At 38.7% G+C, this 12,382-nt stretch overlaps 1 protein-coding gene across 4 annotated transcripts in view; it reads left to right on the top strand.

Annotated features, from left to right (window-relative positions):
* taok3a (TAO kinase 3a) overlaps positions 1-12,382 on the top strand; it is a 270,675-nt gene that overhangs the window by 151,810 nt on the left and 106,483 nt on the right. For all 4 annotated transcript variants that reach the window (XM_061932585.1, XM_061932564.2, XM_061932575.2 and 1 more), the window contains 2 exons: positions 6,065-6,156; positions 6,261-6,354. In XM_061932585.1, coding sequence (XP_061788569.1) covers positions 6,065-6,156; positions 6,261-6,354 — 186 coding nt within the window. The remainder of the gene's footprint in view (positions 1-6,064; positions 6,157-6,260; positions 6,355-12,382) is intronic.

Here is a 12,382-nt window from a genome sequence, read left to right as displayed (position 1 = left end):
TTGGCACAGTACAGTATGACAGTTAATATTTAAACATTTACCATTTCTAACAATTTTGAACAGAAATAGTTCATGCACATTCAGATAAATTCCTCAAAATGACAATAAAAAAAAATTTGGCCGGGGGCCGGGCTGTATATATGCGCACTAATTGACTGAAAGAGCACGCACTTGGCGCGATGATGTCATGTTATCCATGGAAAAATGCATTTTTAGACCATATGATTTGCCTGAGCGGCTAGGAGACCCCGAGAGTAACAAGCGCTTGCCTTACATTAAGATCAATAATAGTACAGTTATTAGTGAGAATATACTTATTTTAAGGTATTTTGGAGTTCATTGAGGTTAGCTAATTTTACTTGTTTTGGAAAGTCTTGACAAGCCAAATTTTCTTGTTCTATTGGCAGATAATTTTGCTTAGTTCAAATAAAATACCCCTCATTTTTGTATTTTTCTTTCTTGTTTTTGAACACTGACTGTTTACAGTGTATTTGCTTTTTCAATGTGTATTTTACTGTTATTTTTTTAGTCTGTCCTTTGCCTCTATTTCTTTGTGGTGTACAGCCCTTTGTTCTTCAACTGTGGTTGTTTTTAAAGGGCTTTATGCATAAAATTGGTATGGTATGGTCTATGGCAGTGGTTCTTAACCTGGGTTCGGTCGAAGCCTAGGGGTTCGGTGAGTCGGCCTCAGGGGTTCGGCGGACTCATGAATTGATTAACGTGGACCCCGACTTAATTAAACAAGTTGAAAAACTTATTGGGGTGGTCAATTGTACGGAATATGTACTGTACTGTGCAATGTACTAATAAAAGTTTCATTCAATCAATCAATCGTGTATATAAAAACTTCTCGGCGTATCTGTATTGTAAAGTTAAAATTTGAATGACAATAAAAAGAAATCTAAGTCTAAGTCTTATGGATACCCCCAAACAATGTTCCCTCTAATTTTCCATCTGATTTGCAGGTGTGTAATTTGTTGTGAGTTCACACTGCAAAAAGTCAGTGTTCAAAAACAAGAAAAAAAAATACAAAAATGAGGGGTATTTTACTTGAACTAAGCAAAATTATCTGCCAATAGAACAAGAAAATTTGGCTTGTCAAGACTTTCCAAAACAAGTCAAATTAGCTAACCTCAATGAACCCAAAAATACCTTAAAATAAGTATATTCTCACTAATAACAAGTGCACTTTTATGGTAGAAAAAAAAAAGACCTCATCATGATTTACTTTTTCATGCTTGAAGTAAGAAATTATTACCGTATTTTTCAGACTATAAGTCGCAGTTTTTTTCATAGTTTGGCTGGGGTTGCGACTTATACTCAGGAGCGACTTATGTGTGAAATGATTAACACATTATAATATTATTGATCTCATTCACGTAAGAGACTAGACGTATAATATTTCATGGGATTTAGTGATTAGGAGTGACAGATTGTTTGGTAAACGTATAGCATGTTCTATATGTTATAGTTATTTGAATGACTCTTACCATAATATGTTACGTTAACATACCAGTTGGTTATTTATGCCTCATATAACGTACACTTATTCAGCCTGTTGATCACTATTCTTGATTTATTTTAAATTGCCTTTCAAATGTCTATTCTTCCCCAAAAAATGTGTCTTATATATGTTTTTTTCCCTTCTTTATAATGCATTTTCGGCAGGTGCGACTTATACTTTAAAAAAATAGTTTTATACTGAGTGAGTGTGTGTTGATGACACAGCTTTGCAACAGTTGATATTCTAGTTTCAAGCATGTTTTACTCATACTTGCCAACCCTCCCGGATTTTCCGGGAGACTCCCGAAATGCAGCGCCTCTCCCGAAAACCTCCCGGGACAAATTTTCTCCCGAAAATCTCCCGAAATTCAGGCGGACTCAGGTCCTCCACAATATAAAAAAGGGTACCTGCCCAATGACGTTATAACTGTAGAATGATGGAGGGCGAGTTCTTGGTTCCTTATGTGGGTTTATTGTTAGGCAGTTTCATTAACGTCCTCCCAGCGCGGCAACAACACACAACAACAGCAGTCACTTTTTTGTATACCGTAAAGCAGTTCGTCTGCCGTAAACAGCAATGTTGTGACACTCTTAAACAGGACAATACTGCCATCTAGTGCATTTGATGAAAGCACTTTTGTGCGTGCCACACATCAATGCATCATCAGAGAGGGTGTTAAGCATGGTTCGAAAAATAGTGACAGAGAATAGAACAAGGATGGACAATTCAACCCTTAACTCAACAATGAGTAGATGAGTGTTATGTGTGTGTATATGTGTAAATAAATGAACACTGAAATTCAAGTATTTATTTTTTATATATATAATAAAATAAATATATATATATATATATATATATATCTAGAATTCACTGAACGTCAAGTATTTCTTATATATATATATATATATATATATATATATATATATATATATATATATATATATATATATATATATATATATGAAATACTTGACTTGGTGAATTCTAGCTGTAAATATACCCCTCCCCTTTTAGCCACGCCCCCAACCACGCCCCCGTCCCACCCCGACCACGCCCACCCCCACCTCCCGAAATCGGAGGTCTCAAGGTTGGCAAGCATGTTTTACTCAATATAGGTCATCAAATCTCAGCAACAAGCTGTAATATCTTACTGAGATTATTTAGGACCAAAACACTTAAAACAAGTAAAACACTAACATAAAATCTGCTTAGTGAGAAGAATTATCTTATCAGACAGAAAATAAGCAAATATCACCCTTATTTGACATATTTAATCTTACTTAGATTGCAGTTTTTGCAGTGCATGCACTGTGTTGGTTTTGTTCTTTGAACAAGGTGATGTTCATGCACGGTTCATTTTGTGCACTAGTTAAAGGGGAACATTATCACCAGACCTATGTAAGCGTCAATATATACCTTGATGTTGCAGAAAAAAGACCATATATTTTTTTAACCGATTTCCGAACTCTAAATGGGTGAATTTTGGCGAATTAAACGCCTTTCTAATATTCGCTCTCAACGTGACGTCACATCAGGAAGCAATCCGCCATTTTCTCAAACACATTACAAACACCGAGTCAAATCAGCTCTGTTATTTTCCGTTTTTTCGACTGTTTTCCGTACCTTGGAGACATCATGCCTCGTCGGTGTGTTGTCGGAGGGTGTAACAACACGAACAGGGACGGATTCAAGTTGCACCAGTGGCCCAAAGATGCCAAAGTGGCAAGAAATTGGACGTTTGTTCCGCACACTTTACCGACGAAAGCTATGCTACGACAGAGATGGCAAGAATGTGTGGATATCCTGCGACACTCAAAGCAGATGCATTTCCAACGATAAAGTCAAAGAAATCTGCTGCCAGACCCCCATTGAATCTGCCGGAGTGTGTGAGCAATTCAGGGACAAAGGACCTCGGTAGCATGGCAAGCAATGGCGGCAGTTTGTTCCCGCAGACGAGCGAGCTAAACCCCCTATCGACCCTAGCTTCCCTGGCCTGCTGACATCAACTCCAAAACTGGACAGATCAGCTTTCAGGAAAGGATAGCGGATGAGGGTATGTCTACAGAATATATTAATTGATGAAAATTGGGCTCTCTGCACTCTCAAAGTGCATGTTGTTGCCAAATGTATTTCATATGCTGTAAACCTAGTTCATAGTTGTTAGTTTCCTTTAATGCCAAACAAACACATACCAATCGTTGGTTAGAAGGCGATCGCCGAATTCGTCCTCGCTTTCTCCCGTGTCGCTGGCTGTCGTGTCGTTTTCGTCGTTTTCGCTTGCATACGGTTCAAACCGATATGGCTCAATAGCTTCAGTTTCTTCTTCAATTTCGTTTTCGCTACCTGCCTCCACACTACAACCATCCGTTTCAATACATGCGTAATCTGTTGAATCGCTTAAGCCGCTGAAATCCGAGTCTGAATCCGAGCTAATGTCGCTATAAACTTGCTGTTCTATCCGCCATGTTTGTTTGTATCGGCATCACTGTGTGACGTCACAGGAAAATGGACGGGTGTATATAACGATGGTTAAAATCAGGCACTTTGAAGCTTTTTTTTAGGGATATTGCGTGATGGGTAAAATGTTGAAAAAAACTTCGAAAAATAAAATAAGCCACTGGGAACTGATTTTTAATGGTTTTAACCCTTCTGAAATTGTGATAATGTTCCCCTTTAAAAAACAACAACATAACTTTGTCTTGAATTTGAAAAAAATAGAAATAAAACATTTTATTTTTCACTAAAGAAGGGTTGAATGTGCATATGAAACTGGTGGGGTTCGCTACCTCCAACAAGGTTAAGAAGCACTGCTCTATGGACTATCCGTCCAAACATCTACGCCACGATGGATTCTCCCGCCACACACGCAGAGGTGGGTAGTAACGCGCTACATTTACTCCGTTACATCTACTTGAGTAACTTTTGGGATAAATTGTACTTCTAAGAGTAGTTTTAATGCAACATACTTTTACTTTTACCTGAGTATATTTATAGAGAAGAAACGCTACTTTTACTCCGCTACTTTTATCTACATTCAGCTCGCTACTCGCTACTAATTTTTATCGATCTGTTAATGCACGCTTTGTTTGTTTTGGTCTGTCAGACAGACCTTCATAGTGCCTGCGTTTCAACAAATACAATCACTGGTGACGTCCACTCCGTTCCACCAATCAGATGCAGTCACTGGTGACGTTGGACCAATCAAACAGAGCCAGGGGTCACATGACCTGACTTAAACAAGTTGAAAAACTTATTGGGGTGTTACCATTTAGTGGTCAATTGTACGGAATATGTACTGTACTGTGCAATCTACTAATACAAGTTCCAATCAATCAATCAAAAGTGTGAAGGAAAAAAGACAATTTTTTATTTCAACCGCACACCCCGTCAAAAGCCTAAAGACTGACTGCACAGTTTCTGTCTTCACAATAAAAGTGCCGCTCCATCGCGCCTGCGCTTTCAAAATAAGAGTCCCCGAAAGCCTGCGCAAACAAGCTAGCAAGCTACGGAGTTTGCCGCCAATGTATTTCTTGTAAAGTGTATAAAAACGAATATGGAAGCTGGACAAATAAGATGCCAAAAACCAACTACTTTCATGTGGTATTAGACAGAAAGGAGGAACTTTTTTTCTCCTCCATTTGAAAACGTGGACGTTTGTCATCACTACTGTCTGATTCCAATCAATGCAAGTCATCAGAATCAGGTAATACACCAACTTATATTCTTGTCTTCATGAAAGAAAGGAATCTATATGTGTTAAACATGCATGTATATTCATTAAAACACTATTAACATGTAAACAAAAACGGCAAAAAAAAATAAATATAAATTATATACTGTATATATCAATGTATGTATATATATATATATATATATATATATATATATATATATATATATGTATGTATATATATATATGTGTGTATGTTACTCATCAGTTACTCAGTACTTGAGTAGTTTTTTCACAACATACTTTTTACTTTTACTCAAGTAAATATTTGGGTGACTACTCCTTACTTTTACTTGAGTAATAAATCTCTAAAGTAACAGTACTCTTACTTGAGTACAATTTCTGGCTACTCTACCCACCTCTGCACACACGCCACCGTTAACAAAAGGAACGTTTTTACATAAAAGCAGACATTTGAGTAAGTTTAAAAGGAATAATAAGCATTTACATAATAGACGTCGTCGCTAAGCTCTTTATTGAGTGCATGAAGGCGTACAGTGAAGTCTCAGAAAGAAGCTATTCTCTCACATCCAGTAGATAATAGTCAGCTTCTCCACTCTCCTCCTTTTGATGTCGACGGGAGCAAATCCCGCAAACAGTCGGACCCGCGGATGAACTCCACGCAACTTGCCTCCCTTGTCGTCACGTGGGGTTCTCTCGCACCGCCGGAGCTGATATCGCCGTGCAGCAGAGTCTTTAAAAAAGCTCCGAGGGGCTTTACAGATTAGCACGTTTTCATGGCGGTTTTTTTGTTTTTGTTTCATCATACATATACACATATATAAATATGCAGTGTACATAAACGCTCTCTTGTCTCTGTGTGTCCTCAGGATGGCCCCAGAAGTGATATTAGCCATGGACGAGGGTCAGTACGAGGGGAAGGTGGACATCTGGTCCCTGGGGATCACCTGTATCGAATTAGGTGAGACAGTCGCTGACATGACACACCGACTCTTTACAGAAGAATTTCGCTTAAGAAAGAAAAGAAAGAAAAAAAAGTTCAAATTCCGTCTCTGTCTCGTTCAGCGGAACGTAAACCGCCCTTGTTCAACATGAACGCCATGAGTGCCTTATATCACATCGCACAGAACGACTCCCCCACTCTGCAGTCCAATGAGTGGTAAGTTGGCAACACGACATACTGCAAAACAACATAAGGCTCCCATTAATGCCTTCATTTCAGTACTGTTATTGCACTGGAGAATAATACAATGTGTTGATCAACTTGACATGCATTTGCATCACTGAACTCTGCTAAGCAATCAGAATCAGAATCAGCTTTATTGTCATTACGCAAGGTAACGAGATTGAGGCCATTCCATACAGTGCGATGTGTGCATGCTAGAAAAACAATGTGCAAATATATAAACATTTAAAAAATGTAGAAGTGCAATGAATATGGTGTGAAATGAATATATACATGAAAAAACAAAACAAAAACAGGGTGGTTGGTGGAATGGGTTATTGCACCGAAGAGAAGGCAGTTATGAGGGACAATGGGGCAGTCCGTTCAGGATGGTTATGGCCCTGGGGAAGAAGCTGTTCTTTAGCCTGTTTGTTTTGGTTTTAATGCACCTGTAGCGCTTCCCAGAGGGCAGCAGGTGGAACAGGTCAGAGCCAGGGTGGGTGCTGTCCTTGATGATGGCACTGGCTCTGTTGAGGCAGCGGGAGGTGTAGATGTCCGTGTGGTCTACATACAACACACAAAGACAAAGATATGTTTCAAAGGGCCAATTTGTTTCAGGCCAGAACAAATTGACAAAACTATTTTAAATAGCTGCAACATAACATACATAAGTAACAAACAGCATAATAACAACATAGCTGTAAACCGAGGAAGCATACTTGCCAACCTTGAGACCTCCGATTTCGGGAGGTGGGGGGCGTGGTCGGGGGTGGGGCGGGGCGTGGTTGGGGCGGGGGGCGTGGTTGGGGGCATGGTTAAGAGGGGAGGAGTATATTTACAGCTAGAATTCACCAACTCCAGTATTTCATATATATATATATATATATATATATATATATATATATATATATGTACGTGTGGGAAAAAAAATCACAAGACTATTTCATCTCTACAGGCCTGTTTCATGAGGGGGGGTTCCCTCAATCATCAGGAGATTTTAATGGGAGCATTCACATACCATGGTTTATATAGGGCACAGAGTGGGTGGGTACAGGCTGGCGTAGGGGCGTGGTGATTGGCTCATGTGTTACCTAGGAGGTGTTTCCGTCTGTGGCGGCATGCTGTTACAATTTCGCTGCGTTTGTTGAGGGATGACAGGTCTGGACGGTATATAATAAACAGTTTCTCTTTCAAGCATAGGTTGCATCTCTTATTACCACTATTGTAAGGTGTGCTGGATGCAAGAATTTGCCATGTTATTGAATATTCAACATTATTGTCTTTGAGGTCCCAAATGTGTTTGCTGAGTTCTGTGGTATTCCGCAGGTTTTGGTTCCTGAAAGAAGCCTTGTGATTGTTCCATCTGGTTTTGAATTCTCCCTCGGTTAATCCTACATATGTGTCGGATGTGTTAATGTCCTTGCGTATTACCTTAGATTGGTAGACGACTGATGTTTGTAAGCACCCCCCGTTGAGAGGGCAATCAGGTTTCTTTCGACAGTTACAGCCTTTGTTGGTTTTGGAGTCGCTCTGTCCGGGGGCCGACGGCTCATTTGCAATTGTTTTGTTGTGGTTTGAGATGATTTGTCGTATATTGTTCATACAGCTGTAGCTCAATTTAATGTTGTTCTTGTTGAATATACATATATATATATATATATATATATATATATATATATATATATATATATATGTATGAAATACTTGACTTTCAGTGAATTCTAGCTATATATATATTTATTTATTTTATTATATATATAAATAAAAGAAATACTTGAATTTCAGTGTTCATTTATTTACACATATACACACACATAACACTCATCTACTCATTGTTGTACAATGCAATACAATTCCGGGGCAATGGCACCTATCAAATACACAGTAATGAAAACACAGTTGTTCTACTAACTGTACTGTGTGTTATGAGAGTAGAGTATGTGTGTGTGTGTGTGTGGCCCTTTAATAGGTGACAGCATGTGAGGTGAGTGACGTCAGTGAGTGTGTGGGCGAGAGAAGAGGGGGAGCGGTAGCGTGAGTGCGGGGAGGGACTAGTTGGTTTTGTGTTGGATTGGCTGTGTGCAAGCAATCAATAAAGCAAGATTTGCAACTAATCGCTGGACTCATCATTCACCCTAAAGTCGTCCGCTGTGGAGACCCACTGCTGGGTAAGGTGAAGGGTGTTGCCCCGAGCATACATCAGCCCTGGAGAAGTGTCTCCCCTACGGTCTCGTTCTTCTGCTTCGTCTCCTTGTGTGCGCACACTGGACTCAGGTCCGCATGGAGCTGGAGGGGGCGTGGCCTCCAGCTCCGGCTGAATTCCGGGAGATTTTCGGGAGAAAAGTTCTTCCGGGAGGTTTTCGGGAGAGGCGCTGAATTTCGGGAGTCTCCCGGAAAATCCGGGAGGGTTGGCAAGTATGCAAGGAAGGCACACATGACATACACAAAGCCTAACCAGGCATTTTTTTCTCTCAAGGAATTGTGAAATAAAATCACGTCTTCAGGAGATCAACACTGTACTGAAGCCCAGAACACTTTATGCATTTCCCCAATTTTAGTTTAGAGATAAGGAAAGATTGGCCTGGCCCACTAGGATCCCTCTTTCTGTTTGTGAGCTTTATAGTCTATACATTTAGAGTGATGTGATAATCAAACACTCTAGAACAGTGGTTCTCAAATGGGGGTACTTGAAGGTATGCCAAGGGGTACGTGAGTTTTTTTTAAAATGTTCTAAAAATAGCAACAATTCAAAAATCCTTTATAAATATATTTATTGAATAATACTTCAACAAAATATGAATGTAAGTTCATAAACTCAGTGAAGCACAAGCTCAGATTTCTCACTAAAATGTCTGTCAAAAAGAACTGTGAAAAGAAATGCAACAATGCAATATTCAGTGTTGATAGCTAGATTTTTTGTGGACATGTTCCATAAATATTGATGTTAAAGATTTCTTTTTTTGTGAAGAAATGTTTAGAATTAAGTTCATGAATCCAGATGGATCTCTAATACAATCCCCAAAGAGGGCACTTTAAGTTGATGATTACTTCTATGTGTAGAAATCTTTATTTATAATTGAATCACTTGTTTATTTTTCAACAAGTTTTTAGCTATTTTTATATCTTTTTATCCAAATAGTTCAAGAAAGACCACTACAAATGAGCAATATTTTTCACTGTTATACAATTGAATAAATCAGAAACTGATGACATAGTGCTTCTTTATCTCTTTTTTTTCAACCAAAAATGCTTTGCTCTGATTAGGGGGTACTTGAATTAAAAAAATGTTCACAGGGGGTACATCACTGAAAAAAGGTTGAGAACCACTGCTCTAGAAGTCTAGAATGAAAGAGTATTTAAGAGAATTGACAGAGTGTGTACCTTCAGTGCTGAATGATGAGCAGAGGCAGAGTTTGGAGAGAGTTCTTTAGCTCACTTTGCATTTTTATGTACTCACTGTCCACTGTGTCCAGGTACGTGGAAAATGTTTTCCATGCCATTTGCTGTTTGATGCCGGTATCATGCTAATGAGCTGCCTGAAATCGGGTGACTCCACTGTAAAAATAGCCTGCATGTCTTCTCGCACATACGCTGCAATGGCTCTATCAACTTTGTCCTGGCTAGCAGTGTCTCCGTTAAAATCCTTAGGTGGAAGTGGAGGTGGAGGGGAAGTGTGTCTCTCTTTACTAGCTTCGTCGAAGCATGTTGCTTTTGTAGCTGTTTCAGCAGATTTGAATTGCTTTTTTGGGCAGTAGATAGGATCTTTGATCCAAGACACAACTTACATTTAACTAAAATGTTCTTTTCTTTGTGTTCGACAAAAGAAAAGTAGTGAGAATATCTCCATGTTAAGAAACTCGGCTTCGGCTCCGCCATGATGTCTTGTTAGTAAACACAGCCCCCCCCTACCCCCAGCTCTCCAATAAAACACACTCAAGGCAAGGCAAGGCAACTTTATTTGTATAGCACTTTTCATACACAAGGCAGACTCAAAGTGCTTCACAGACAACAAAGTGAAATGAAAGCAAAATTAAAATGCAGACAATAAAAATAAAAACAGTGCGGACGTTAATAGTTAGAAGATTAAAAGATTTAGCTGAAAGCTAAGGTGAACATAAAAGTTTTCAGTCTAGTTTTAAAAGTAGTCAGAGTTAGGGAAAGTCTGACATCTTCAGGAAGTTTATTCCAGCTATTTGTTGCATAGTGACTGAATGATGCTCTCCCTTGATTTGACTTTACTCTGGGAACCGCTAACAGATTGGTCTCAAAAGAGCTTAGTGATCTAGAGGGCTTATAAAGTGGGAGCATATCAGTGATATACTTCGGCCCTAGACCATGTAGTGATTTATATGTGAGCAGGAGGATTTTGAAATCAATTCTCTGATGTACACGGAGCCAATGTAAGGATTTAAGAATTGCTGTAATGTGCTCACATTTTTTTGGTCTTTGTTAGAACTCTAGCAGCAGCGTTCTGAACAAGCTGTAGCTACCTGACAGTTTTTTTTGGGAAGACCTGCAAGGAGACCATTACAATAGTCTAGCCTACTGGTAATAAAGGCATGTACAAGTTTTTCTAAGTCTTGAGCTGACATGAGCCCTCTTAAGTCTTGTTACATTTTTGAGGTGATAGTAGGCTGATTTTGTTACGGATTTGATGTGACTGTCGAAATGTAAATCAGAATCTAAACTCAGATCTTCTGTTTCTAGCCATAAAAAAATAACGTAAAATAACGCAGTAACGCATCATGTAGTAACGGTAACTCATACTTGCCAACCCTCCCGAATTTTCCGGGAGACTCCCGAAATTCAGCGCCTCTCCCGAAAACCTCCCGGGACAAATATTCTCCCGAAAATCTCCCGATTTTCAGCCGGAGCTGGAAGCCACGCCCCCTCCAGCTCCATGCGGACCTGAGTGAGGACAGCCTTTTTTCATGACGGGAGGACAACAGGGTGACAAGAACTAAATCATCCAGACTAGAGATAAATTGTATTATTATGTTTATCTTACCTAAAAATAAATATATTTATTAATAAAAAATAAAAATAAAAATAAATACATGTTTACTATATTTTGCTAAAAACATAAAAATTAATTGTATTTTTATTTGTATTTTTTCCTGACTCCTTATTACATCCAGCCATAGAATTATACATTAAAATAAACATATTGGAAATAATTTATTCTGAATTATCATAATAATTCATTTAAAATGACCATATTTAAATATTGAAATAATTGCTTGTTTATCAACAACTTTAGCATTTTATTCATTACATTTTGAAACTCTCAGAAGCCAAGTTATGTTATATTCCTCAATATTTATTTATGCAAGTTTGAAGTATCAATTATCTAAACACAGTTTTGTTTGCATATTTTCAGGATGTAGATATATATATATATATATATATATATATATATATATATATATATATATATATATATATATATATATATATATATATATATATATATATATGAAATACTTGACTTGGTGAATTCTCGCTGTCAATATACTCCTCCCCTCTTAACCACGCCCCACCCCACCCCCGACCACGCCCCCACCTCCCGAAATCAGAGGTCTCAAGGTTGGCAAGTATGCGCTAACTGCTAACTGCTAACTAACTCGGTTACCGTTACGACATGATGCGTTACTGCGTTATTTTACGTTATTTGATCTGAATATAAAAAATAACGCGCATGTAATAATAGTGTATTACATGGCCACATTAAAATTGTTAATAATTTTCGATATTACATTTTAAAGCATTTATCGGCATCTCTACATATTATTTCCAGGCTTTCGAGGGCCAAAGAAAATGAAGCGGCAGGCCCCCGGGCTTTGGGTTTGACACCTGTGCTGTACATCATACTTGCCAACCCTCCCGGATTTTCCGGGAGACTCCCGAAATTCAGCGCCTCTCCCGAAAACCTCCCGGGACAAATTTTCTCCCGAAAAACTCCCGAAATTCAGGCGGACCTGAGTGACATGTTGACAACACACAACAACAGTGTCTACCGTAA

The sequence above is a fragment of the Nerophis lumbriciformis genome, linkage group LG03, assembly GCF_033978685.3.
Source record: "Nerophis lumbriciformis linkage group LG03, RoL_Nlum_v2.1, whole genome shotgun sequence".
NCBI lineage: Eukaryota > Metazoa > Chordata > Actinopteri > Syngnathiformes > Syngnathidae > Nerophis > Nerophis lumbriciformis.
This window is presented reverse-complemented; position numbering and strand designations above follow the sequence as displayed.